The sequence below is a fragment of the Sciurus carolinensis genome, chromosome 6 (genome assembly GCF_902686445.1).
Source record: "Sciurus carolinensis chromosome 6, mSciCar1.2, whole genome shotgun sequence".
Lineage (NCBI taxonomy): Eukaryota > Metazoa > Chordata > Mammalia > Rodentia > Sciuridae > Sciurus > Sciurus carolinensis.
In genome coordinates, this window is record NC_062218.1 from 307,219 (window position 1) to 333,097 (window position 25,879).

The 25,879-nt window shown below is 48.5% G+C and overlaps 1 protein-coding gene and 1 long non-coding RNA gene across 4 annotated transcripts in view; one reads left to right on the top strand and one right to left on the bottom strand.

Annotated features, from left to right (window-relative positions):
- On the top strand, positions 1–24,673 carry Sdha (succinate dehydrogenase complex flavoprotein subunit A). The gene is made up of 15 exons (XM_047555230.1): positions 1–155; positions 5,106–5,192; positions 6,172–6,333; positions 8,826–8,969; positions 9,155–9,319; positions 10,715–10,863; positions 12,532–12,656; positions 14,110–14,278; positions 15,149–15,344; positions 16,034–16,205; positions 17,557–17,675; positions 20,627–20,738; positions 20,882–21,012; positions 22,078–22,191; positions 23,271–24,673. Exons 1-15 carry the CDS (start codon positions 93–95, stop codon positions 23,355–23,357), a joined length of 1,995 nt encoding a protein of 664 aa, XP_047411186.1. The 5' UTR covers positions 1–92; the 3' UTR covers positions 23,358–24,673.
- LOC124986672 (uncharacterized) overlaps positions 23,004–25,879 on the bottom strand; it is a 12,784-nt gene continuing 9,908 nt past the window's right edge. For 2 of the 3 annotated variants that reach the window (XR_007109058.1, XR_007109057.1), the window contains one exon: positions 23,004–24,867. This is a non-coding gene — a long non-coding RNA (uncharacterized LOC124986672). The remainder of the gene's footprint in view (positions 24,868–25,879) is intronic. The other variant, XR_007109056.1, reaches the window with a different exon arrangement.

Sequence of the window (25,879 nt, forward strand, 5' to 3'; positions counted from 1 at the left end):
GTGCGCAGGCGCGGGATCTTCCCCGCCAGACGCCGAGCGCTACTGGGTGCGCAGGCGCGGTCTGGCGCGGGGACTGGTGGGACGGCGCGGACATGGCGGGGGTTGAGGCGGTGTCGCGGCTTCTCCGTGCTAGGCGCCTGGTGCTGACCCGGGCGGTGAGTCGGCGTCGCGGAGGGCGGGGACCGTGGCGGGCCGGCCTCGGCCGGCAGAGTGCAGCGCACGCCGAGTCGCCACGCCCTTGCGCGGGTCGGGCGGGAACCTCCTGCAGCGGGAGCCGGCCGCGTCCCGTGAAGGTCACGACCCCCGCCGCGGTGAGGCCCGGAGCCGCGTCCTCCAAGGTCACCTCCCCGCGCTGTGCGAGGTCGCCGTGGGCCGGGCGGTCGCGGGAGCTGCGCTCGGTGGGCTCACGGGCCGCGGCTGCCTCTGCTGTGCGCGTCCTCGCCGCGACCTTGCGGGTTAGGATCCTCTGTCGTCGGTGTGGTGCGGTGGCCGCTGAGCACCAGTGGTGGCGTTTCTTAGGTTTTTTTTATTTGTTCTTAGGCGTACTTGACAGTAGGACGTATTTCGACGTAGCTCGCGTGCACGAGTACGACGTCCCTTTCTTGTACTCGTGCGTGGTGCGGTTACAGTGGTGGAGTTTTCGCGCCTGACCGTGGGAAAGCGATGTCGGTTCCTTCCTTGGTCTCTCCGGATCCCTCTCCGCCCTGCATTCTCCGTCGTCTAATACGGTCAACGTCTGCCCTCCACACTCCCCCTATTGAGTCAGCATTCGCGTATCAGAGAGAACATTTGGCCTTTGTCTTTTGGGGATTGACTTATTACACTTAATTAGTCTCTAGTTCCATTCATTTACCGGCAAATTTCATTCTTCTTTATGGCTGAGTAACAGTCCATTGTTGAACACCGTTTTTTTAAAATCAGAGGAGATGAGCACAGCGACCCGGAGGGGGCGGGGGACCCTTGTTTTTACCTGGAACCGGAGCAGGTATGCCTCTGGGTTGGGGGATCACCCTCCCTGACCCTAGGGATTGTCTGAATCTACTGTATGATGGCATATTCATCCTCAGCCTTCCAGGGCTTGCTTTAAGCAAACTAACTTTGGATGATTTTATTGTTTGATTCTTTTAAATGAACTGACCCACCTAACTACTTAATAGTTTAATTACAAAGTAGAAGTCCCAATGGGAGTCAAGGTATTCGACAATATTGACTTGCATTGTGCCTGTAATTATGACTGCAATTTTCTCCTTTTTGAAATAGAAATATTAAAGATTATGTTCAATTAAATGTGAGCAGGATTAGTTGACAGCCACCCCTTTAAAAACCAGAAGGCATTATAAACACTTTAATAGGTGTTGTGATTGCTACCTACTGAGCAGACCATCCCATTCCCATCTTGGGCCCATAAGACACTTCAGGAAGTAGAGACCTGGTCAGTGGGGCTTTTTCAGGAAATGACAGGGTGGTGTCCTGGGATTGTAGCAGAGTGGTTTGCCCTTACCCAAGAAGATTCCTGGTGGTCCTTCTGCTGGTGAAGACCCCAATTGTTGTTGTCTTTTATCCAGACTGAAGTAGAGGAATTCTAGCTCTGAACTTCTACCTGGAAATGGGGACAAGGCTTTGAGCACTGAAAGAGGTGGAGTTCTTAACCCCTTCCTAGTGGCTGATGGGAAGTGAGCTTTCTCAAACATCAGTTGAATCAGCTGTTAGCTGCCAGCATTTTACCTGCATTATTGTCTTGAATCTTCATTACTGTTCTGTGATTAGGTGGCAAGGTGTATAGCACAATTGAACAAGTGAAGTCTCCCAGAGTGTGGTTTGGGTTTTTAAGAAGTCTTTATCTTTATGAGGATAGCTTTTCCTTCAGAAATTCTGCCCCACCCCCAGCAGTATATTTATTGGCATTTAAGATTAGTTCTTTTCCCTGAAGAATTGGAATTTACAAAAAAACAGTCAAGTTAGCAGGAAAAAAAATTATGATAGCCAACTGAGAAATGACTTTGGAAAGTAGATGCTGAAGATATTTTAATAAAGTCCACAGAATTTTTCTTTATCTCCTTTTGGTTAATCCTGTAATATTTTCAGGTTACTCTATATAGAGAACTGCCTTTTGAGTTACCAGTTTGCCAAACTTAGCTCGCCTTTGATTTCTTTTCCTGGCCCCAGTGCACTGACATGATTTGAAACCATTTAATCCTGAAGAAGAGTAAAACCAAAGACTTCACATAGTTGTTAACCACTCCCTTCTGATGAAGTTTTGCAAATCTTTCAGGATGGATACACAAAATGTTGCTTTAGGATAAGTCAGTTTCTTTTCTTAGATGGATTGTTCCAAATTTGTTTTACTGATGTATCTGGAATTACGTCAGTTATGCTATTAACAGTAATAACATTTTGGTTTGCTTCTTGGGATCATCATAACAACAGTGGCATTTAGTTCTGCATTCTGTGTGATTTTTTTTTTTCCTAGTTCATTTGAAAACCTGTGACCTGAGTTTATACATAACCAAGATTTTAATCTTAGTTGAGAGTCAGAGATATTTCTCAGGGGTCTCCAGATAGTGGGGAAGTACAGAGTCTGTTGCTGGAGTCTCCCGACTTCCGGTTTCTCCCTAGGGCTAATGAGGGTTCTGTGAGGTAGCCTCTCAAACTAGCCAGGGCTACTACCTCACCACCCATGCTCTGTATCCATGTGAACTGTACTTTAAGCATCTCTATTTGAATAAGAAGTATTAAAATTTTTAATGAAAATAATTGCACATAGTTGTTCAAAAAAAAAAAAAATAGTACATACAGAGAGCCTTTCCCTGGAAAGGAATTACATCGCTTCTTGCTAGCAGTGGGGATGATTCTGAGGTGTTTCATTACCCACTGCAAGTTTTCCATTGTGGACATTGGCTTTCTGCCCTGCAGAGATTTAGTTCACCTAAACACCCTACTTCCCTGTATCAACCATTTTAGGTCCTTATTGACTTTGTAGTTGCATAGATTGTACTTTGTTTCTTGGTGGTGATTTTGTGGGTTTTGCTTTATCAGGTGAGGACCCCCTTTACTTATTGAGGATAATGAACTCACGTTTTCCTCTTTTCTTTACCACCTAATTCACACATCTGAACTTTTGAGATATTGAACAAAGACTTAAATGCCTTTCAGTTATACTGTAGGTAGATTTCCTCATTCTTTTTCATGTTTTCTGTTAGAAAATGTTCTTCTCAAAATAATAAGACTTAACAAGTGTCACAAAATATTTGTGTTGTGTGTTTCTTTTCATTTTTACTTTTTGCCATACTAGGGTTTGAACTCAAGGCCTCATGAATATTAGGTAAGTGTTCTATCACTGAGCTAGGTCCTCCCCTCTTTTTAATTTTTATTTTGAGTCTCTCTGCCTTGCCCAGGCAGGCTTTGAACTTAAACCTCTTGCCTCAACCTCCTAAGTAACTGGGATTACTGGCATGCCCCCCCAGGCCCTGGGCAAAATAATCTTTATCTAAAGACAGAAATTTGGTTAAATCGAATTGATCTTCCAGTTAAAAAACATGCCCCTCCACACCGAGTTGGGGCAATGGCTCAATGAAAGAGGAGCGCATACCTGAGTTTGACTCCAGCAGTTCAAAAAATAAAAATCTCTCCCCCAGAGTCCCCACTTAAGAGCAAAGGTTAGTGTCATTTTTCACAGGGAGAGGGTATGATAATTTGTCAGATTTTGTTACATACTGTAGTAACTGCCACTTTTTAAGCTAGCTGTGTTCAACATGAACATCTTAATCAAATATGTAGTAACCTCACCATTTCCATTTTAATTTGGTATTACAAAATGTACTGCTATTACTATTACCATTACCTATGTTAATGTACTAAATAGAAAAATTATACTAAGGTGGAAGAATTTTGTTCTTAAGAAAAAAAGGTAAATCTAAATTGGATCGTCATTAAGTTTTCAAAATAGACTTATGATTGCAGAGTTAAAGACTGTCACTTTATCAGTTAAAACTCCAAGAAATTACCTTGTAATTGGGACTGTTAAATCAATCTAAGTGTTTGTGCCAACTGTCATTCACGCTGAGCATTAGAGGAACCTTGGCATAGGAGCCCAGCTCTGCCTTGACCTAGGGAGTCAGACCAGCCACCCTCCAGCCTTTATCTTGCCAGTTCCTCTCCCTGTGACCCCCTTGTTTGTCTTACAGAATGCACCACTGCCCCCCAGAATCATGTCTCTTCCAAATGCAAAGTTCTTGAGGACATCTCTCCTCCTCTGATTGCTGGGTGTACTTCCTAAAACTGTTCTTTAGGGTTTTCGAACTCTCTTTTATCTTGGTCTTCTAAAATACAACCTCAGAATGGAAAACTTAGGTCCCAGTGTGACTGACCAGTCTTACCATTTGGAAAATGCTGCCTCTCTTACACTGGGCCACAGTTACACTGATACTGTTTTTTTTGTTGTTGTTGTTTGTTTGTATATTTGTTTTGAGTAAATGTGTATAGCATGGGACATTTAAACTGAGACAAGATAGGTTGTGGAGGTTAACCAGTTAACTGCTGGGACAGCCCCACAGAGGGCAACACCAGGGGCCTGCTGGAGGAGAGAGGGTGTGGTTGAAGGCTAGTGGGGTGGAAGGATGATGCCACTCATTCCTCTGAGCCTAACAGCTTCTACCAAGTGTTACAGAACAGCTTATTCCAGAATATGAACCTCCCTATACACTTTCCAGTGCCTTTTCCATGACTGCTAAGATGGAGCAGTAAAAATGCTTCTTTACTTGCAAAACTACTGCATGCAGTGAGGCAGCATCCTTCCATTCTCCACCTAGGTAATGTCAGTTAGAACACTGCAGAGAAAATGAACCTTTCTTATTTGTTCCTGAGCCAGTGAGTTTCTTATTGGGAAGGAAAAAGCCAACTTTTTGGTTTTTTGGAAAGGAGGCCCTGGGGGGCCTGAGTCCTTACCCTTGGTCTATCGGCCTTTGGGGGTTGAGGGCCCCAGATGAGCTTTCTAGAACAAGAACAAGGGTTGCATAGAAAAGCTCATGATTTAGAAGGAAGTTTTAATTTCAGTTCCCCTCAGCTTCTGTGGTCCTTCAAGACACTAACACTCTATACCTCCACAGTGGCCCCCAGCCCTCCCAGCATGGACCCGCGGTGTTCACTTCACTGTTGATGGAAGGAAGAGGGCATCTGCTAAAGTTTCAGATTCGGTAAGTGCATGGCTTTCTGTTACATTAAACAACTTTGTTGGCTTAGAGGGGTAACAGTCTATACCAGTTTGTTTTAATATATTCATGTATTGTACATATTTAAAGAAGGAATTCTCTTGGATATCCATTCCATGCTCAAACTTTTAGTGTAATAAAAATTGTACAAATATATACAGATATTAATAGTTTTGCTTGTAAAGCTCTTAATGTGTCTAGACTAGATTTAAGTTTAAGTAAAACAACAAAATAATAATGTACAAATGAACAGCCTTTGCTGTGGTGGAGGATGGATTCTCTACTTGCAGTAGGGTTGCACAGCCTGTTCTGCTCTCTCTTGAAAACACTGACGTTTGCTTACAGCGTCTTACCTCAAGCTTTCGGTGGTCCCTGCATATCCTTGGCACCTTCTCATAGGGGCCTGACCTGGGTCCACGCCAGGTCAAGTGCAGTGTGAGTACCTGGAATAAAGCAGCACTGCAGGTTCCTGGGTGTGGGTGAGAATGACATTGGGAGAACAGCCGTTATCAGGGCTGGTACTGACCGTGGTGGCTTTCCTCTGCCTCTCTACTCCCCAGTTGACACGTTAGGGTCTTGGTGGTTTTAAACCTCCTTGGAGATGGTTCTTTTGAAGGTGTATCTCTAAGTGTGTAACCTTTCAGCTAATGTCAGGCTTCCTGGCCAATGGGACAGACCCTCTGCTAATGTTGGGTTTCCTGGCGCGTGGGACAGACCCTAGGCTAATGTCGGGTTTCCTGACGCAAGGGACAGACCCTCTGCCACCTGTGAAATGTGGTTGTTGCTCCCTGTTCCACAAGGCTGCCCCACTGGGCGTGTGTGCTGGGCCCCAGCACAGGGTTGAGGCCCTCTGTGTGTCATTGCTCTTTCTTTTAGTTATTCCCCTCAATCTTCAGGCTAATTAATCTGCTCTAACTGATTTGACATAGTTGAATACATGATTGACAGCTGAATTTTCTTTCAGATTTCTACTCAATACCCAGTGGTGGATCATGAATTTGATGCAGTGGTGGTAGGTGCTGGAGGGGCAGGCTTGCGAGCTGCATTTGGCCTTTCTGAGGCAGGGTTTAATACCGCATGCCTCACGAAGCTCTTTCCTACCCGGTCACACACTGTTGCAGCACAGGTAAGAGAATGTTCCTCTCAGGGCTCATGGTGCAACGGTGCGACTCTCTCCACCTCAGCAACCTCCTGCCTTCTCACTGAGCTCCTTTGTGTTTGCGAGTTCCCTCTGGCTCACTCTCACTCTTGGGCCTCTTCCCTGGGACTTTGGCTTCCCACATGTGGGTCTTCTCTGACCAACCTGCCTAGTCCTGCTTTTGCCACTGTGGTTCAGTTTCCTTTGTGGCCCTCACCTGTTTGAAGTGTTTCAGTCAGCTTTTTGTTACTATAAAGAAATACCTTAGGGAATCAGATTAAAAGGAGGAAAGGTTAATTTTGGTTCATGGTTTCAGAGGTTTCAGTTCACAGTCACTTGACCACTTGCTTTGGGCCTGTGTTGGCACAGTGTTGTGGCCAGAGTGTGTTGCTGAGGAGGCTGCTCATGAGTTTCACCAGGAACTGGAAGAAGAGGAGCCATGTTCCAGTGCCCCCTTCAAGGACATGCTCCCTGTGACCTCACTTCCTCCCAGTAGACCCACCTCTTCGAGGTGCACCATGAGCTGGGGACCAAGCCTTCCACACTGGGCCTTTGGGGGACATTCCAGATGCAGACTGTAGTGCCTCATCAAGGGTGGAAGCAGTGTGCGTGGATGTGGTGTGGGATGCAGCGTAGAGAGACAGTGCCTTCAAAGCTCTCAGTGTAGAGAAGGTGAAAGTAAAGTGAGAAAATGCAGAGTGCCTTTATAATTCCGCTCTCTGATTCTAGGCACCCTGTAGGTAGTGCACAGGTAGTTCTCCAAAGTCAGTGTGTGGAACTCGCTTCTGTTTAGAGACGACGGTTGGCTGCAGGAGCCAGGAAAGGCCGCTGTGATCACTGCTGTGCCTGGAGCAGCCGCAGCACATTCCTCAGGCACTTGCCTGCACAATGCTTGCTTTAAAGCTGTGTCTGTGGGCCTTTGAGAAATCATGGTCTGCGAGGACAAGTTGCTGTGCACAGACAGCCCTGACTGCTGTCAGAGAGAGGAGCATTAAGGGTCACAAGGGTCATGTGGCAGTAGTAACAGTGAGCAGAGTAGCTTGACTCGAGTAATGCTCCGGAGGCTTACCTGGGGACCGAGACCGTGTGGAGATCGGGGACTCCAGTCATAACTGGGAGCTCAGGCCACTCTGACCACATCAGTATGGGGTTACATTACCTAGCTAGTCAGTCTCTGGTAACGGCAGGTTGTGGCTAGCATTGGGGTTGTACACACTGTTAGGTTTTCCTGTTGTTTCAGACCAACTTTCCGTGTTCTGCTAGAACACAGATTTCCTTGGGTTTGTAGTTGGAGGATTAAATAAAGAAGGAAGGTCACTGGGTAACTTGTTCTGTTGCTGCAAGGTTCTCAGCTCTGTGCTGGTGGCATCATCAGAACTGGAAGGAAGCTTACAAGTGAGGAAACTGAGGCACAACGGTAAAGGAAGGAAGGGATTCTGCTTGAGTCTGCTTGACTGAAAAGTTGTAATGGAACAACAATTGGAGAAAGGTTAGAAATGTGTATTAGTTCATGTTCTGTTGCTGTAACAAAAACTCAAGGCTAGGACCATCTAAGGAAGACTGGTGTTTAGCTCAGGCTGGAGGCTGAAGTCCCGAGATCAGGAGCCTCTTGTGAGGGCTCCTTGATCGCAGCATTCCTGGTGGATAGCATCCTGGTGAGTGCCTGTGAGAGGGAGAGATCACACACAGACAGGGAGCCAGAGCACACAGCAGCCAGCATTGTTCCTTTCAACAGTCCCTGCAAGACTAACCGGGGTTAACTGATCCCATAGAACAGACTCTGTCCCTGCAAGGGCACGCCCCAGTAACCTAGGGCCTCCCAAAGGGCCCACCGTTGCTTAACATCCTCACTCTGAGTGCCACACCTCCAACATGAGCCTTGGGGACACATCAATTCCTTGTACAGAAAAAGAGATGGTCTAAAGAAGAGGAATAGAAATTTGAGTTGGGTAAGAATAGGAGGAGGGTTGACATTTGCCCCTGTACTGCTGTATCTGGTGACTCCGAGGGATAAGAGCGGTGATGTCCATGCACAGCCAGAGGAAGTGGGTTGCGGTGTGTCTCTAAGTTTAGGGTTTATCATGTGGCAGGAAGTGCTGCTTCTAGTCTTCAGCACACAGCCACAGTGCCATTGGGAATGCTTGGTCATGGAAATCACCTGATGGGTTTGCAGAGTGCCGTGAGCGAGCCCATGGGTAGGAGCTCATTAAGTGGCAGCCACGTTTATGTGCACCCTCTCCCTCAGCGCTCCCAGCAGCCCTTGAAGGGTTGCTGCTTCTCCATTGCAGAGAGGGATTACCCTGCCTAGCTAGTCAGACCAAACTGTGACTTGAGATGCCCCTGCCCCACTGCTCCTCAGCCTTTATGGACAGTTGCCACACAAGTAGCTAGCTTCTTGGGTGCAGGTCTCAAGGAGGAGATAGGCCTGAAGATGCCCTTGGGGCTCACCAACAGTGTGTAAGGAGTGCACCTGTTTCCAGGGGGGAATCAATGCTGCTCTGGGGAACATGGAGGAGGACAACTGGAGGTGGCATTTCTACGACACCGTGAAGGGCTCCGACTGGCTGGGGGACCAGGATGCCATCCATTACATGACGGAGCAGGCCCCTGCCTCCGTGGTCGAGGTAAGGTAGTGTGGTCAGCCAAAGGAAGGGTGAGGAGCCACGCTGGCAGGGAGACTTTGCTGCAGGGAAGATTCTGAAGCGTTGGTGTTTTTGCAGAGATGTTTGCAGGACTGTTAAGGTTGTAGTCCAAAGTAGCCTGAATAGTTCACTCCTTCAACGCTCTTGTTTGTTTTTGGGTTTCATAGCTAGAAAATTATGGCATGCCATTTAGCAGAACAGAAGACGGGAGGATTTATCAGCGTGCATTTGGTGGACAGAGCCTCAAGTTTGGGAAAGGTGGGCAGGCCCATCGGTGCTGCTGCGTAGCTGATCGGACCGGCCACTCACTCCTGCACACCTTGTATGGAAGGGTGAGGCCACTGGGCGCACAGGAGGTGGGATGTGGGAGAGTGGGAACGGCTCAGGGTGGTGCAGCCAGCCCAGGTGTTAGGAGTAAGAGGTGCGTGTTAACCTGGAAGTACTGAACAGCAAAGACTCTCCTGAAGACAGTTTATTTCCTACATCTATTTTGGAAAATTGAATGTCTACTTCAATTTTTTTTCAGTGTTCTAATTATCCTTTTTTTTTTTTTTTAGTATAACTTTTCCTTTCTCTGGTTGTACACGATGGAGAGTCACACCATTTGTATAATCATACATGTACATAGAGTAGTGATGTTGGTCTCATTCCACCATCTTTCCTTCCCCCACCCCTCCCCTCCCTTCATTTCCCTCCACACGATCCAACGTTCCTCCATTCTTCCTTTACCCCTCCCACCTCCCCCAACCCCCATTATGTATCAGCATCCACTTATCAGAGAAAACATTCAGCCTTTGGTTTTTTGGAATTGGCTTATTTCACTCTAATTCAGTTTTGAAGGTTGAACTTGTGGCAGTCACAATCCAAATATAAGAAAAGAGGTGTCATTTTAAGACTATTTAACCACCTTCAAGTTCCATACAGTTTATTTTAATACTTCACTGTAAAACTGCTTGAAGATTTAAGGGACAGTAGTCACTGGATGGTCAGGGCCCACTGTGCACAGCTAAATAGTACTCTAAACTGTTTTCAGATAGATGGGGACAGGTGATGAGTTTCCAAGTATTGGACACAGTGTCCTCCCTGTGGCTGACTTCTGACAAATGTGTGACAGGACCTGTCTGTCTAGAGCCATCTCTTGGGAGCTGGCCGAGCTCCTGAGAGCCTCTTGGATTTGCAGTGAGGACTGTCAGATCCTGCCCATGCAGTGCTGCCCAGTGGGGACCTCTTTGTGGGTGGAAGTGGGCATGTCTGCACTGTGCAGCTGGGCAGCGCCAGCCCACACACCACTGCAGATGGAACTGTGTGACCAGGGGCTCCATGTTTTGTTTTGATCAGGTGGGTATGTGGGTCTCACTGGCACCATGCGGCCTCCAGAGAGCCTAGCCTGCCTCCTGGGGTCATGTAGAAAGAAGGGGCGTTACCGAAAAACAAGCATGCTCTCGGAGGCGTGTCCAGGGGTTTGCTTTCTCCTGTTAACATGTGGTGCTTCCTTGTGCGCTCACAGACTAATAACAAGAGTTGCGGCCTGTGGTTTGTTTCTTTTTTTTTTTTTTTTTTTTCTGTGGTTTGTTTCTAACACAGTGTCATCTTAGAGTCACTGAGTTGTTAGCAGAGCTGGATCAAGTTCTCTAACCTTTTCACATCTCAACCACCTGCATTTTAAACATATTGGCTTAACACTTAACTTGAATGCAGTTTAAAATGTGGGGTCCTCTGTCCCGCAGTCTCTGCGATACGACACCAGCTACTTTGTGGAGTACTTTGCCCTGGACCTCCTGATGGAGAGCGGGGAGTGCCGCGGAGTCATCGCACTGTGCATAGAGGACGGGTCCATACATCGCATACGTGCCAAGAACACTGTCATTGCCACTGGGTAGGAACCTCATTTTTGTATTTGCATTTGGTTTCTTTAAAAAAGTTGAGTTTCCTAGTTTCTTTAATCAAATATGGGCATTCCCGAGTAGTGCTTTGCATGCGGGCTTTGGTGTACTTGTGTGGCAGTGGCCTTGGTCCTTGCCTGGTGGAGGTAGCAGGAGCTCTGTGCTACTCTTGTCCCAGCTTGGTTCTTGCCTGGTGGAGGTAGCAGGAGCTCTGTGCTACTCTTGTTCACAGTAGAGGCTGCCATCATGGTGCCCTAATGGTCACCGTTTGTCCCTCCTGCTCTTAGGTGAGGGAACTGAGGCCTCATGAGAGTCATATGATATTTTCTGGTGTAATCTTTCTGCTTTAATGGTGACTGTGTATACTGATTCCTAGAACAGAAAAGTGCTGTTTGTGCACATGGTGAAAATAATTAAATTTCACTTTCTGTACGATCTTGTTTACCATTTTAAAAATTAAGTTTCCCCCACAGCAAAGGTAATAATCAGCAAAATGAAAAAAGTCTATAGATTAGGAGAGAATATTTGCAAACCATTTGTCTGATAAGGGGATGATATGCAAAGTGTCTAATGAACATAGCCACCAAAAAAACATCTAATAAACAATGGGCAGAACCTGAACAGACATTTAACAAAGAAGACACACCGACACTCAGCATCACTAGTCACCAGGGGCTCAAGTAAGAACCACAAAGCATTATTGGCTCGCACCTGCTAGAGTGGCTAACATTAGAAAGACATGGGGTGACAAGTGCTGACAAGGATGTAGAGAAAAGGGACCTTGGCAGACCTGCTGGCAGGAGTTGAAATTGCTACTGTGGAATTCCTGAAAAACCAGGGCAGGCACCTGCTGCGTGAGCCGGCAGTCCACTGTGCTGAGGAGGAGACCAGCATCACGTGGGTGGTTCCCATAGCCCAGGATGTCCCTCGCCCGGTAAAGGAAAAGCCCTGTAAACAGGCAGTGGAGTATTAATTCGGCCAAAAGAAAGAAGCAAATCCTGTCATTGGTGACCACGTGGATGTACCTGGAGCATGTTGTGTTAATTAAGAGAGCCCAGTGCATGATTCACTTACGCATGGAATCCAGAAAAGTCAGACTGGACAGTTGGTGGTGGTTGCCAGGGCTGGGGTGGGGGTTGCAAGGGGATTGTGCTCTGAGACTAAGCACACGGCCTGTGGGCCTGGAGCTTGCCAGGAGGTTCAATCTCCAGTGTCCTCGCACCTGAGAGAGGATCCTTAGGTGAGGCGATGCGTGCGTTGATCACGTCCATGGTGGTAATCCCTTCAGCGTGTATACTCATCAGAACATCCCATTGGACTTCCTAAATATATAGTCGTTATTCGCTAATCAGTCATATATCAATAAAGCCAGGGATCAAAAGAAACATCCATAAACATAACTTTTTTTTTTCCCATTATAAAATTACTTGTCTGTGCCATTGGAATTACTCAGGTAGCTCTGTATTAAAACACAAAAGAGTGCTTCTTCTCTGTGCCCTGGTCCTGCAACCCACGATGGCACCATCAGTGGCCAGGCTGCCCCTCAGCATGGTGGGTGCACCTCTTGAAGGTGGTGCCTTAGGGTGTTCTGTCTGTCGTGTGGTCCAGGGCACTGGAGATCCTGCCTTGGTTGTGTACAGTCACCATGCTCTTATTTCCAGAGGGTACGGGAGGACCTACTTCAGCTGCACCTCTGCACACACCAGCACTGGGGACGGCACAGCCATGATCACCAGGGCTGGCCTTCCCTGCCAGGACTTGGAGTTCGTGCAGTTCCACCCCACAGGTAGGATGGTGCCCGGCTAGGAAGAGACTCCTGTCTTAAGCATGCAGGGCTCCTTGGTGCTCTCTGCGTTTCATTTACTGACACGCTAGATTGTGGCTCCTCCTGTCTCGGGTCCTTGGGACAATTCAGGTCTCCATTTCTGCGTTCCCAGCGGAGCGCCAGCCCTGTCTCAATGGTGCTTGCCTCAGTAGCAAATACAGATAGCTCAGTGTCCTCCCACCCAGGGGCAGGTATCTCATGTACTCTGTGTCCAGCACTCCAGTTGATATTTCATGATTGGACGTTTGAGAGCCAGGGAAATATGTGACCAGAGAAAGGCAGGGGTGGGTCGTGGGAAAACATGGGCCCCAGGGCAATAGGGTGTGAAGTTAGGACTCAGCAGTGATAGATGGCACCTTGTCTAATGCTGGGGTTAGCGTGTGAACAGTAGGGAACTAGTTGTGGGGGAGGGGAGCTTTTCCTGGGCCAGCAAATGGCTGGGGATGCAAACATGGGTCTGGGACAATCCAGTATGAGGCTGAGAGAGAGCCTCTTGCCAGAGGTGATGCACCCAGCACTCCTGGGCTGCTTCCCTGGCCTCTGCAGGGGTGAAGAGCCAGCACTTTTTTCCTTTCCTGTAAGTACGTCCTTTTGATGAAAAATAAGGAATGTAGTTGTTGGCTTTTATTGCATTTGTTATCCAGTGAAAAGCCACCGTGCCTCAGGATTCCCACTCATGTGCCCTGCCTGGAGCTCCATTTCTCATCCTTCACAACTCAGAAGTAAACCACCCAAAATTACTACCAGGAAAAACAAAAGCAGATGAAATGCAAGAATTTGCACTCTTGTTTTTAAAGCATGTAGTCCTTTGGTGTACTAAACAAAAATTTTGTTTTCAGATCACATTTGTTTATTTGGTCTCTCCTGTTAACATTCCAGGCTCAGCATTCCTCATTTTCATTGCACACAGGGGCAGGGGCAGGGTTAGGAGCTCAGGCTGCACCCCACTGCCCAGGTTTGGACGTGAGCTCTGACCTCACCAGCCGCGTGGCCTGGGCCAGGGACTTGGCTTCCACTGGCTGTCTCTGAGGATGGGGTGAAGGAGTGAATGTGTGTACAACAGCTGGAACCAACCATGACCATGACAGTTATTGTCACTGTTGCCATTTGAATTCTAGATAGGAATCCTCCACGTTGATTATTCTTGACACCATGTTGTCATGGTATAAAAGTGTCTTCAAAAGTTGGAACAGGTCGAGACATTGACTGGGCAAGAGTTTCAGTCCCTGGCAGCCCATCCTTCCTAGATTTGCCCTTCAGCTTTGTCACTGCTTCCTACTCCCCTTTGGCTTTTCCTCTTTTTCTGTTTGCACTTTTCTCTACCCACAGAAGTTTCTTGAAAAAATTGGCATTTGAAGCATGTGTTTGGTGATTGTCCGCTCACAGGTTAGTCTAAAGACTTGGGTTTTTACAGGCATATATGGCGCTGGCTGTCTCATTACGGAAGGATGCCGGGGAGAAGGAGGCATCCTCATTAACAGTCAGGGCGAGAGGTTCATGGAGAGGTACGCCCCTGTCGCAAAGGACCTGGCGTCCAGGGACGTGGTGTCTCGGTCCATGACGCTGGAGATCCGTGAAGGAAGGTCTGTATCATTCACCCAGGGACGTGTGATCCGTGCAGGTGGGCACACACTCGTGCTCTTCCTCCTATTTGGTGGCAGTTTGTCTCCTGGGCTGTGGTGCTGAGTTTCTGCACCCCTCACCTGCCCACAAGGATAAAGCTACCTGTTGTCCTTTGACTGTCCTCTGCTAGTTTGTGGTATTTCCTAAATACCTGCATTTTGAGTTTTAGCCAGTTCATTGTTAAGCTTTCTCACCTTGGGGTCTGTATAAGGATGAGTGTGACAGGCACTCTGGGGAGAGACACCTGCAACCCGAGGTTGGCACAGGAAGCTGAGGTGCTGTGTTGTGTTGCTCAGGCCCACCGGTGTTTCAGCAGCCTTCAGGGTGTGCGTTTACTTGTCCACCAGTGAAACAGCTTGAGGCTCCCCCATGCCTAGCCCTATACACTGATGGCAGACACTTGTCCCATGTCTGTTGGCATGGCCTGTGTAGATTTTGCATGTTTATATAAAAACGGGTCAGCTGAATTTTGGAGTAATGTGAACTAGGTGAGGGCAGGGGTTTTGCTCTGTCCTCAGCTGCATCCAGGTGCCAGAGTAGTACCTGGGACACAGCTGATGCTCAATAACATTGGTAAAGAATGACCACAGCAAAGGGGAGGTTTTCTTCAGTATCAAAAACTGTTGAGCCAACTTGATGGCTCAGACATGCAGTTCCAGTTGTGCAGGGGGCTGAGACAGGAGGACTGCAAGTTCAAGGCCAGCCTCATCAACTTAGCAAGGCTGGGCTGAGGATGTATGTAACTCAGTGGTAAAGCGTCCCTAGGTCCAACCCCCAGTACCAAAAGTGAGTGTTGTTCATCCCTCATGCTGAGGTGTTCTGTGTTGCAGAGGCTGTGGCCCCGAGAAGGACCACGTCTACCTTCAGTTGCACCATCTGCCCCCTGAGCAGCTGGCCACACGCTTGCCTGGCATTTCAGAGACAGCCATGATCTTCGCTGGTGTGGATGTCACCAAGGAGCCAATTCCTGTCCTCCCCACTGTGCATTACAACATGGGTGGGATTCCCACCAACTACAAGGGGCAGGTGACAACAGGGCCCTGCCGCACAGCTGTCTGCTTAGATCTTAGAGCAACAGGCCTGTTTTATTTTTGACATATTATCTTGTTTAGCAGTTTGTACTTAGTATCGCCTTTGCTCCAGGGCAGAGGGAGGCATGGCTCTGTTCCAGGGCTTGCATTCACTTACTGGTAACCGCTCATTGCCAGTGGCACATTAATCCCAGTAGATGGCATGCCAGGTACAATTCCTCCGTCTTGTGATTGCTTTCCTGTGCAATACCGTGTTTTGCAATGACTTGAGTCAGTGATTTTCATGATGGCATTGGGGTGGCATGCAGTGCACAGGAGTTCACCACTGTGCTTGGTCTCCTGGTTGGGGCAGGAGCAGACAGTTCGGGTATGAAGGCTTCTCCTGCTGTTGGTTCTGCCCGCCAAGTATTGTAGTCTGAGCCCAGACCTCGTCGTGGTTAAGTCAGTTGGGAAGCTGAGCTCAAGGATCAGCTCCTAGAAGGGAAGGCACAGGCACCAATGTATGCTCCTTTGACCCCTATCACAGGGAGTATTTGGAAGCAAAGGGGATTTGAGATGCCGTCAGGAATCCCTAGGAGACAGACACTTTCTTTACCTCCCTTCCTTGACCTCAAGCACACACAGCTGCTCGGGAGGAGGGGGGACTTGAACATCTTGATGTCTCACCCAGAATCTTCCCTACAGGTGCTGAAGCATGTGAATGGCCAGGATCAGATTGTGCCCGGCCTGTATGCCTGCGGGGAGGCTGCCTGTGCCTCCGTGCACGGCGCCAACCGGCTGGGGGCAAACTCCCTCTTGGACCTGGTGGTCTTCGGCCGGGCCTGTGCCCTGAGTATCGCACAGTCTTGCAGGCCTGGTATGTGTTCTCTTCAGCCAGGAGTCTTAATGTATTGCTGGAAATAAAATCTAGTTTTTCCCCTAGAAATGAGGAAGCAGAAGTCCAGAGAATGTGGTAGTGATGCTGAGGTGTCAAGACTTGGATGGGTGGTTGGGAAATCTTAGTAATTGAGTGTTCCTTGGTCACTTCTTTTTTTTGTTTTGTTTTTTGCAGTCATGTTCTGCTTAGAAAGGTCATTGTTAAGAAATTATTTTCTTGAGGAGAAGTTCATTGCATATTACCTGCCTGGTGTAAATTGCTTATTTGCAATGACATTTTGAATAGTAGGTATCATGAATGTATAACTTTTGAGTCCTTATAGAAAAATGGTCCCACTCTGAAAATTAAACATAACTGACCCCAACTAACAAAGGGATGCTGTGAGCAAGCCTGGGTGGTGGCCCCTCACTTATGGGCTTCAGTTGACAGTTCTTAATGTGCTGGAGGGAAGAAGGTGCCACGTGCTGGGGTGCAAGTCTATTCCAGGCACCAGGTGCAGGAGGTCACTGTGCCTTGGCCTTTTGGGTTTTCGTGGTGGCTGTCTTGCCCTTTTGCTCAGGATGTCCCATGGGGCCCTGGCCTGTTGCCCCATTACCCTGTCCTGATGCTGACTGTGGAGCATTAGTTCTGTGGTTCTTAGACAGCAGGGTTGAAACCACACCCTGCAGACCAGCTCAGTCTCCACTGCTGATGAAACAGCTGGAGAGGGGCACCTGGCCAGAAGGCAGGCTGCCCCTTTGCACACTCCCTGAGTCGGGCACAGCTCAGGCCACACCTGCAGGTGGCACCTCGTGCTCATGTGGCTTCTCTGCCCTCAGGTGGAGCACCCTCACTGTGGCACTGCCCTTTGAGCAGAGAACCAGCACCACTTCTCAGCAAGCAGAGAATGAGGTTCCCCTTCTTTGAAATAGAGAAGAAGTTTGAATATATTGTGCTTTTAGCCAGGTGCAGTGGCACACACCTGTAATCCCAGTGAGTGGAGAGGCTGAGGCAGGAGGATCACAAGTTCGGACTAGCCTCAGCAGCATAGTGAGACCCTAAGCAACTTAGCAAGACCCTGCCTCAAAATGAATAAAATATGGCTGAATGTAGCTGAGTGGTAAAGTGCCCTGGGTTCAGTCCCCAGTACCAAAAATGAAATAGATAAATAAAATGGGCCCAAGGTCAGTAGATGGTTCCTCAGGTCAGGGTGGGCCAGGATGGTTGGTTCAGGTACTGCCACAGTTTCCAGATTCTGAATGCCTTTGAGACACATTTGAGTGTCTTCAAATTCTATCTGGTTATTCTAAATGGTTTTGGAGAATTAAATCCCAGTGTTTTTTGTTCTTAGGAGATAAAGTTCCTCCAATCAAACCAAATGCTGGGGAAGAGTCTGTCTCAAATCTCGACAGGCTAAGATTTGCTGACGGGAGCATAAGAACCTCGGAGCTGCGCCTCAGCATGCAGAAGGTAGGACAGATTTCTGGCCCCTGCACAATACGGGGCCCACAGCAGGCCATAGCGCTTGCCGTCTCAGGTAAGTGTGTGCAGGTGGTCAGGAGCCTCGCTTAGACAGGAGTGCACTCTTTTTCACACCGAAGACCCTAAGTCGGCACTCCAGGGCAGATATACTGGTGCCTTGGACATGGCCTTCTCTGGTACCATCCTCAGACCCCCCACCCCCCCGCCTGTCAGGTGCGTCACAGCCAAAGGAGGGGGTGCAGCAGGAGGAGAAGTTCAGCCCTGCTGGAGGCCAACACGGCCCCAGTGCTTGTATCTCATTCCCAGAAATTAGCCATGCTAGCCTGCCTAGCCTCCAACCGCTCTGGACATGTTGTCAAACTGAGCCTATTATCTCACCTAGCCAGAACCAGGAAGTGGGAGAAGGGCAGTCGGTGGAGCCTGACCTCTGCAGGTTCACCTTTGTGGATACTGTCCCTGAGTGGTGGGACAGGATGGTGGGTAGCACAGGCCACAGGGCCTAGAGAGTGCACAGTGAAAGGTTCGGTCCGAGAACCTCAATTTCCATTTTATTTCAGTTTTAATATGAATGGCTCAATGTGGTTACAGGCTTAGATCCATAGAAATGCTCTTGGACGGTTAGGAAGCAAGTTCTCCTCGCACAGGGTTCTCCATGAGTGAGAGCTCTTTCTGTTTGGGATGACTGTAATAATTGCTGCATGCGAGTTTTTCTGAAAAGAGGCTCTTTCCTTAGTTCCTTTCTGAAAGGGGTCTGGTGACACACACACCCCACCACTAGAAGGTTACTTACCGTCCTTCTCAGGATGCTCTTAAGGAGAGACATCTCTGGGCTTCAGGCACAGGTGGTGAGGGAAGGCAGGAGTAAGGCCAGGTGGCCAGGGTATGCCCTGCAGGGCCTGGCAGGTGCTGTGAGGGATAGAGGCCAGCTGCATCCTGCCTCGGGTGTGGAAGCTGCATGCTTGTGAGGCGGGCTTGACGTGGAGACCCTAGAGGCATCCCACCAGTGAGGCTCCGCCCAGCTCCTGCTCCGTGCCAGGCATCATCAGATGCCAGAGTCGGCGCTGAGCAGGCAGACAAGGGTAGAACACATTTCCACAGGGGAAGTAATTTTCTTGCCAATTGTAGCTGACACAGTGAAAAAAATGAGGTATGTACTGGAAAGGAATCAACAAAATAATAATCATTTACAGTTAAGATTATCTAAAAATTGCAGGAGAAAAAATAATGAGAATGATATAAGAATATAGTAAGGTGTCTGGACAATAGATTCACATGAAAACTTGGCACCTTTCCAGTGTTCGGATTCTGAGGTGTTTTTGTTGTTTTGCTTGGGTCTTCTGAGAAACCATTAAGAGATGGTGTGCATTACAACTTCACGATCAGGTCAGTCTAAAGAAGAGTAGGTGGTCCACGCATAGTGGCACATGCTGTGGAAGGAGGGTGAGGCAGGAGGGCTGCAAGGCCAAGGCAGCCCAGGCAGCTCTTCGAGACCTGTGTCAAATTGAAACACAGTGGAACCAGAGCAGCAGCACACACCAGTAATCCAAGGAGGAGGCTGAGGCAGGGGGTCAAGGTGGAGTCTAGCCTGGGAAACTTAACCAGACCGTGTCTCAAAATAGATAACAAGCACAGCACCCCTGGGTTTACTCCCCGGTACCAAAAATGATGATGATAAAGTAAAAAGGTCTGAGGGTATAGCTCAGTGGAAGGGCAGTCATTCAGCGTGTGCAAGGCCCTGGGGTCAGTCACCATGAAGTGTCTCTAAATTAAAACTGTGTTAGTCTGATGTTATTAGTGGAACAAAGTAGAGCTGAGAAGTAGGCTTGTGTCCCTGCCAGGATGCAGTGAGAAAAGAGGAAAGGTAGTCCAGAAGATGGGCCTGCGCCCTGGACGGAAAGCCGGGGTGTCCTGTGCCTCTTAGTTCCAGAGGAACTTGGGTTTGCTTCCCAGCACATTTCTTAAGGCGTGGTCAGTAAGCTATCGAGGCATTACCATGAGGGACGCTTCACAGAACAACCAGAGGACCTGTGTTCCCTTGACGGGGAAGGCTGGGCAGCAGGGGTGTCCAGCTGTCTGCTGCTCCTCCATCTCGTGACCTCCCCGCTCCGTACCTACCACTGCCCACCAGATCCTTGTTTGCATCACCAAGGGGCTAAGGCTGGTGTAATGTGGATCACAGACCACAAGTGCAGGGTGTCCCGTGGCCTGCTTGGGGCTGCTGTAAGGCAGGAGGATGGCAAGTGTGACACCATCCTGGGCAGCTTGTTGAGACCCTGTCTCAAAACAAAAAGGAACCAGGCACAGTTAGAGGCTTAGCAGTGGCCTGGCTTTCTGTGGAAAGTACAAGTCTGAATTTCCTGGTTTTATGTGTTTAATTTACACAAATATTTTATATGAAATGAAAAGTAGGGAAAAAAACTAGTCTAAAAATGTAACAGTTCGTGTCTTGTCTTCAGTGTATTGAGAGTTGACAAACGGGCCAGGTGTGGTGGCACCATGTCTGTTATCCCAACAGCTGTGGAGGCTGAGGCAGGAGGATGGCAAGTTCAAAGCCAGCCTCAGCAATTTAGTGAGACCTGAGCAACTTAGCAAGGCCCTGTCTCAAAATAAAAAAAGAAAAGGGGGGCTGGGGAGATAGCTCAGTTGGTAGAGTGCTTGCCTTGCAAGCACAAGGCCCTGAGTTCGATCCCCAGCACCCAAAAAAAAAAAAAAAAAAAAAAAAAAAAAAGAAAAGGGCTGGAGACATGGCTCAGTGATAGAGCACCCCTGGGTTCAGTCCTCAGTACCAAACCAAAAAGAGTTGACAGGTGTGGATATAGCTCAGTGGTGGAGCGCTTTCCTAGTGTGCCTTAGGCCCTGGGTTCCATCCCTGGTACCACAGAACAAAAGTTTACAGCCAGCGCCACCACACCTGGCTTACAAGGGGTGTTTTGTTCCAGTCCATGCAGAGTCATGCTGCCGTGTTCCGTGTGGGGAGCGTGTTGCAGGAGGGCTGCGAGAAGATCAGTCAGCTTTATGGAGACCTGAAGCACTTGAAGACATTTGACAGGGGTGAGCCCTCCACACACAACTGGGATCCTGCCTTTCCTGTGGCTGTGGGTCAGACACACCTTTGCCATGAGCCCACGGTGACAGCCCAGGGCATTACGTGGCAGGGTCCTATCTGCTTCTAATGGCTCCTTGCATGTCCCCAGGAGTGGTCTGGAACACGGATCTGGTGGAGACCCTGGAGCTGCAGAACCTGATGCTGTGCGCTCTGCAGACCATCTATGGAGCAGAGGCGAGGAAGGAGTCTCGCGGTGCTCACGCCAGGGAAGATTACAAGGTGCGATTTTAGAATGTGCTGTGGGCCTGGTGTCACTCTGGCCCCCACCAGTCACACACCCTTCCCTCTGCATTTCACTCCATTCTCCCAAAAGTAAACCTGGGGAGATGACTTTTTCTCTGGTAACGTCACCTTGGTTCTCACTGCCTTCAGAAACACGGCCTCTGGAGCAGAACGAGCCTGGTTCTTACTAGGGTGGAGGCTATAGGGGCAGCCAGGTCCCTGGACGCAGACCTGGCCTGAGGCTTGGGAAAGGGGTCATAGGTCTGGGCCTGGCCACATGTGTTGACAGTGGGTTGACATCTGGATGCTGTAATGATGGCAGCATCAAGGGCTTGGTGCAGAGGCAGCCCAAGCTCCCACCAGTAAGACGCAGGCACCGCACACTGTTCAGGACAGTGCCGGTGATAAGGGTGAGTAGAAAAATAGACTAAGCAGAAGTTTCCACGTGCTTTCCATGAAGTTTCACTGATTTATCCTTCCCAGTCAGGTGGGTGCAGGAAGAGTTGGGTCAGTATGTCCTCTGCATACAGTGAGGGACAGAAGCTTCTCCAGAGCATGGTTTAGGGCTGAGGCCAATGAGTCTTCAAGTGCGAGGCAGAACTGCCCCCAGGGACTGCTGCAGCCACTGGCCCCGGCTCCCCTTCTGCCCACCACACGCCCTCAGTAGCAACAGCCAAGTGTTTGTATCTTACCCATTATAACACAAGGTTTTCTCACTAGCATTCTGCTGCTCTTCGAAAGCTTTTGAGAATTTTAACACCGTTGTTAAAATATTTAAGTAAAAAAGATTGAAAGAAAAAGTTGAAGTCTCCCAGAGCATGGAGCAAAAAGAGAAAGTATTTGATAAACTTTAAGGTGCATAAATGAGATTGAATTCTTAACATTCACCTATGGAGTTGTTGAAGGTGTAGAAATGGGCACTGGACTCACGCTGACCTTGGCAGGCCCTGGTCTTGTCAGTGGTCCCCTCCTGACCGGTCTCATCACATCATTTTAGTGTTCTCTGGGTTTCCTGACGATGTTGTCCTATGAGTGGTGAGAGATGTATACTTCTGACCTCAGGTGCGGATTGACGAATATGACTACTCCAAGCCCATTGAGGGGCAGCAGAAGAAGCCATTTGGGGAGCATTGGAGGAAGCACACCCTTTCATATGTGGATGTCAAGACTGGAAAGGTATGTGGGTTTGCGTCTGCTCAGGGATGCCTTTGATGGTAACCGCTGAGAGAAAGCTGAGACTTCAAAGAACTGTTGCCCTGTCTGAGACACACTTAGAAGACATTGGGTCAGGCTTCTTGCTGGGAACAGGATCCAGAGCCTATGCTGGCTTGACTCGGGTGGGTCAGGGGAAGGGCCCTGGGCAGGGGCAGTGTCTGAGACCTAGGAGCAGGGAGGAGATGGTGACTCTAGGGGGACAGGGTCATAGCCACTACCAGAAAGTGCTCTGGAGCTCAGGGAGCCAGGAGAGACTCCTCCCCTTCTGTTCCCATGGCTGAAGCTACCTGCAGGCCTTTGCAGAAGAGCCTGGGAGCTGAGGTGGTGCACATTGCAACCCCCATGTCCCCGTAGCACGCAGAGAGGCAGCAGGTCTGGAGCCGCTGGCTGGGGTTGCACCAGCCTGTGTTCTTGTTCTACTGATGCGTACTTGCCCGTCTGGCATTTCCCTGGGTGTTAGGGTTCAGAAACAGGCCAGTGCATTGGCGTACTCCTACAGTCCCAGCCACTCAGGAGGGTGAGGCAGCAGGATGTTAAGTTCCGGACCAGCAACTTAAAATAAAAAATAAAACTGGGGATGTGGCTCCATGGTAAACGCCCCTGGGTTCCATCCATAGTATCAAAAAAATAGTAATAAAGATTTAGAAATAATTTTTACCCTTAAGTTTTTCATAGCTCATAAGGTTTTATGATCCTATGCCTCCAGAAATCAAGGTGAACTCTTGTTACTTATGTAGAAGCCTGATGTGTCTTGAATTCAGGACTTGGCCATCTCTCAGTACAAGCCTGTTTTTAATAATGTGGGCTTTTTTTTTCTTAATTATAAAAGAAATACTCATTTTAGAAAGTACAGAAATTGTAAAAAAAAAAAAACAAGACGTTTACATCCATCAGAGATCCCCACTGTTTTGAAATTCTCTTTCCACGTGTTATGTGACTGTGTAGACACTTCTCGGGGGCACACTGCGGTACGTGAAGGCTCACTTTCAGGGTGTGGCTGTCTGGGATTGTGTGCTCTAGCTGCCCACCTTCTCTCCCAGGTCACTCTGGAGTACAGACCGGTCATCGACAAGACCTTAAACGAGGCTGACTGCGCCACCGTGCCCCCTGCCATTCGCTCCTACTGACAGAACCCAGTGTCGTGCAAGTGGCTTCTGTGGCCATCGTCACAGTTCGTGCAGCTGCTCCGGTCGCATCTGTCTCAGCAGATTCCGTGCTGGTGAACAAGCAGTGTGCTTCACAGACGTCAGGCCCATGCCAGCAGCATGCCAGGACGCAGCGTGGGGGACAGCTCTGCCTGCCTTTGTCCCCTGCTTTATCATCCTTGGGAAGAGATGAAACTGGGCACAATCACAACACAAATGAGCAACGCTTCTTATTTCTAAACCCACTTAAAACCTGTACTGTTTGGCTTTAGGCATATCTGTTGACCTCAAATATCAAATGTAATTATCTTACTATTCTATCACATCAAGATCCAGGAATTCTGTTGTGTATTTTTAAGAATAATTTTCATTCCTGACAGCAAAGGAAGAAAACCAACCTTTCCTCCTTGTTCTTCACCAGTGGTTCAGTAGGTGAACTGCTTCCTGAAGAGCTGGAACATCTAAACCCTGAATGAACCTGATGGAGTAAATGGATTTCCTTTTTAGTCTGTTCTTTTCAAAGGTCCAACTCATTTTAAATAACAAATCCATTCTTCATGAAATTCTTACTAAAAAGTAATTTGAATCTGTTTCTCAGGTGTCTTTTTGGTAAGAAGCATTTCAAAAGGCAAGCAAGGCAGCACTGGGCTCAGCTTGGCTGTGAAGTCATGGTGTACACGTAGGGCAGTGGATGTGGGGTCACGGGTCACGTTAGATATGCAGTGTGTCTTCTTCCCAGTTCTAGTGCCCATCAGCCACGTGTTGTGTTCCTTATTTATTCTTTGGGCCAGTCACTAGGCTAGGCTTTGGAGAACGTTAGGGTGTAATAGAAAGTAAAAATTGAGTAATAGGGTGGACAGTTCAGTAGAAAAGTTTGGATGTGGTGTGAAGTCATTGTTTAGGTTCTTGACCAGAAAACATAAAAGCAGAAAGTTACTGGAAATCTAGCCACTTAAAATGCCCTAGGAATTTTGAGTTGGTTACATAATGCAGCTGGAGGAAAACAACAGCTCACCTCCGACAGGGGGCCATTGTGTTGTGCCCTGTCCAGCTCCAAGTTGAGCAGTGAGCTGTTGGTGCCTGTAGCAGTGTGGAAGAGCCTGTCATCGTCCTGGGAGCAGCAGCCCGGGGAGTGCACACTGCTTCCACCAGCAGAAGTCTAGTGGATGCAAACTACTGTCATGGTGGAAAGACCAATGGTTCCCTGAAGATGGGGGCAGGCAGAGGAAACTTGTGGGGGTGAATATGTTCATTATTTCTTGCTAGTAATACTTCAATAAAGTTCATTAAAATACTGACCGATATATAAAAAGGCTATACACAGATAAAATTTCTCACCTGTGTGATTGGTAAAAAACCAGAAGTTTGATGCCGTAACATTTCCTGTGAAGCTCTGGGATGTAATGATCCATACATTGCTGCTGGGAACACAGCTTGTGGACGTAGAAGACAATAAAACTTGTGAGTTTACTGGGTCAGTGACACAGCTGTTCTATTTAAAGGAGATATAAAAAGACATTCAAGGTGACATTAAACTAGAAACAGCAATATGACCATTGCTATTGATAAGGTGAATTTATCCCAGAGTGCAACAGGCATGACACATGTGAGAAGGAAGGGAGCTCTGGACACAAGGCACACAGAGTGTTCATAGTGTGCACCAGGGGTCAACTGTGGGAAGGAAGGGAGCCCTTGACGTTGAGCACAGCAGTGTGTTCATAATGTGCAGCAGCTTCAACTGTGAGAAGGAAGAGAGCCGTTGACGTGGTGCACAGCAGTGTGTTCATAGTGTGCAACAGGGGTCAACTGTCAGAAGGAAGGGAGCCCTTGACGTGGTGCACAGCAGTGTGTTCGTAGTGTGGACCAGGCATCAACAATGAGAAGGAAGGGAGCCCTTGACATGGTGTACAGCAGTGTGTTCATCGTGTGCAGCAAGCGTCAACTGTGAGAAGGAAAGGAGGCCTTGACGTGGTGCACAGCAGTGTGTTCATAGTATGGAGCAGGCGTCAACACTGAGAAGGGAGCCCTTGATGTGGTGTTCAGCAGTGTGTTCATAGTGTGCAGGCGTCAACACTGAGAAGGAAGGGAGCCCTTGACGTGGTGCAGAGCAGTGTGTTCATAGTGTGCAGCAGGGGTCAACTATGAGAAGGATGGGAGCTTCTAACGTGGTGCACAGCAGTGTGTTAATAGTGTGCAGCAGGCGTCACACACGTGAGAAGGAAGGGAACCCTTGACGTGGAGCACAGAAGTGTGTTCATAGTGTGCAGAAAGCATCAACTGTGAGAAGGGAGCACTTGACACGGTGCACAGCATTGAGTTCATAGTGTGCAGAAGGTGTCAAATGTGAGAAGGAAGAAAGCCCTTCAAGTGGTGCACAGCAGGGTGTTCATAGTTTACAGCAGGCGTCTACTGTTAGATGGAGGGAGCCCTTGAACTGGTGCACAGCAGTGTGTTCATAGTGCACAGCAGGCATCAAATGTGAGAAGGAAGGGAGCCCTTGATGT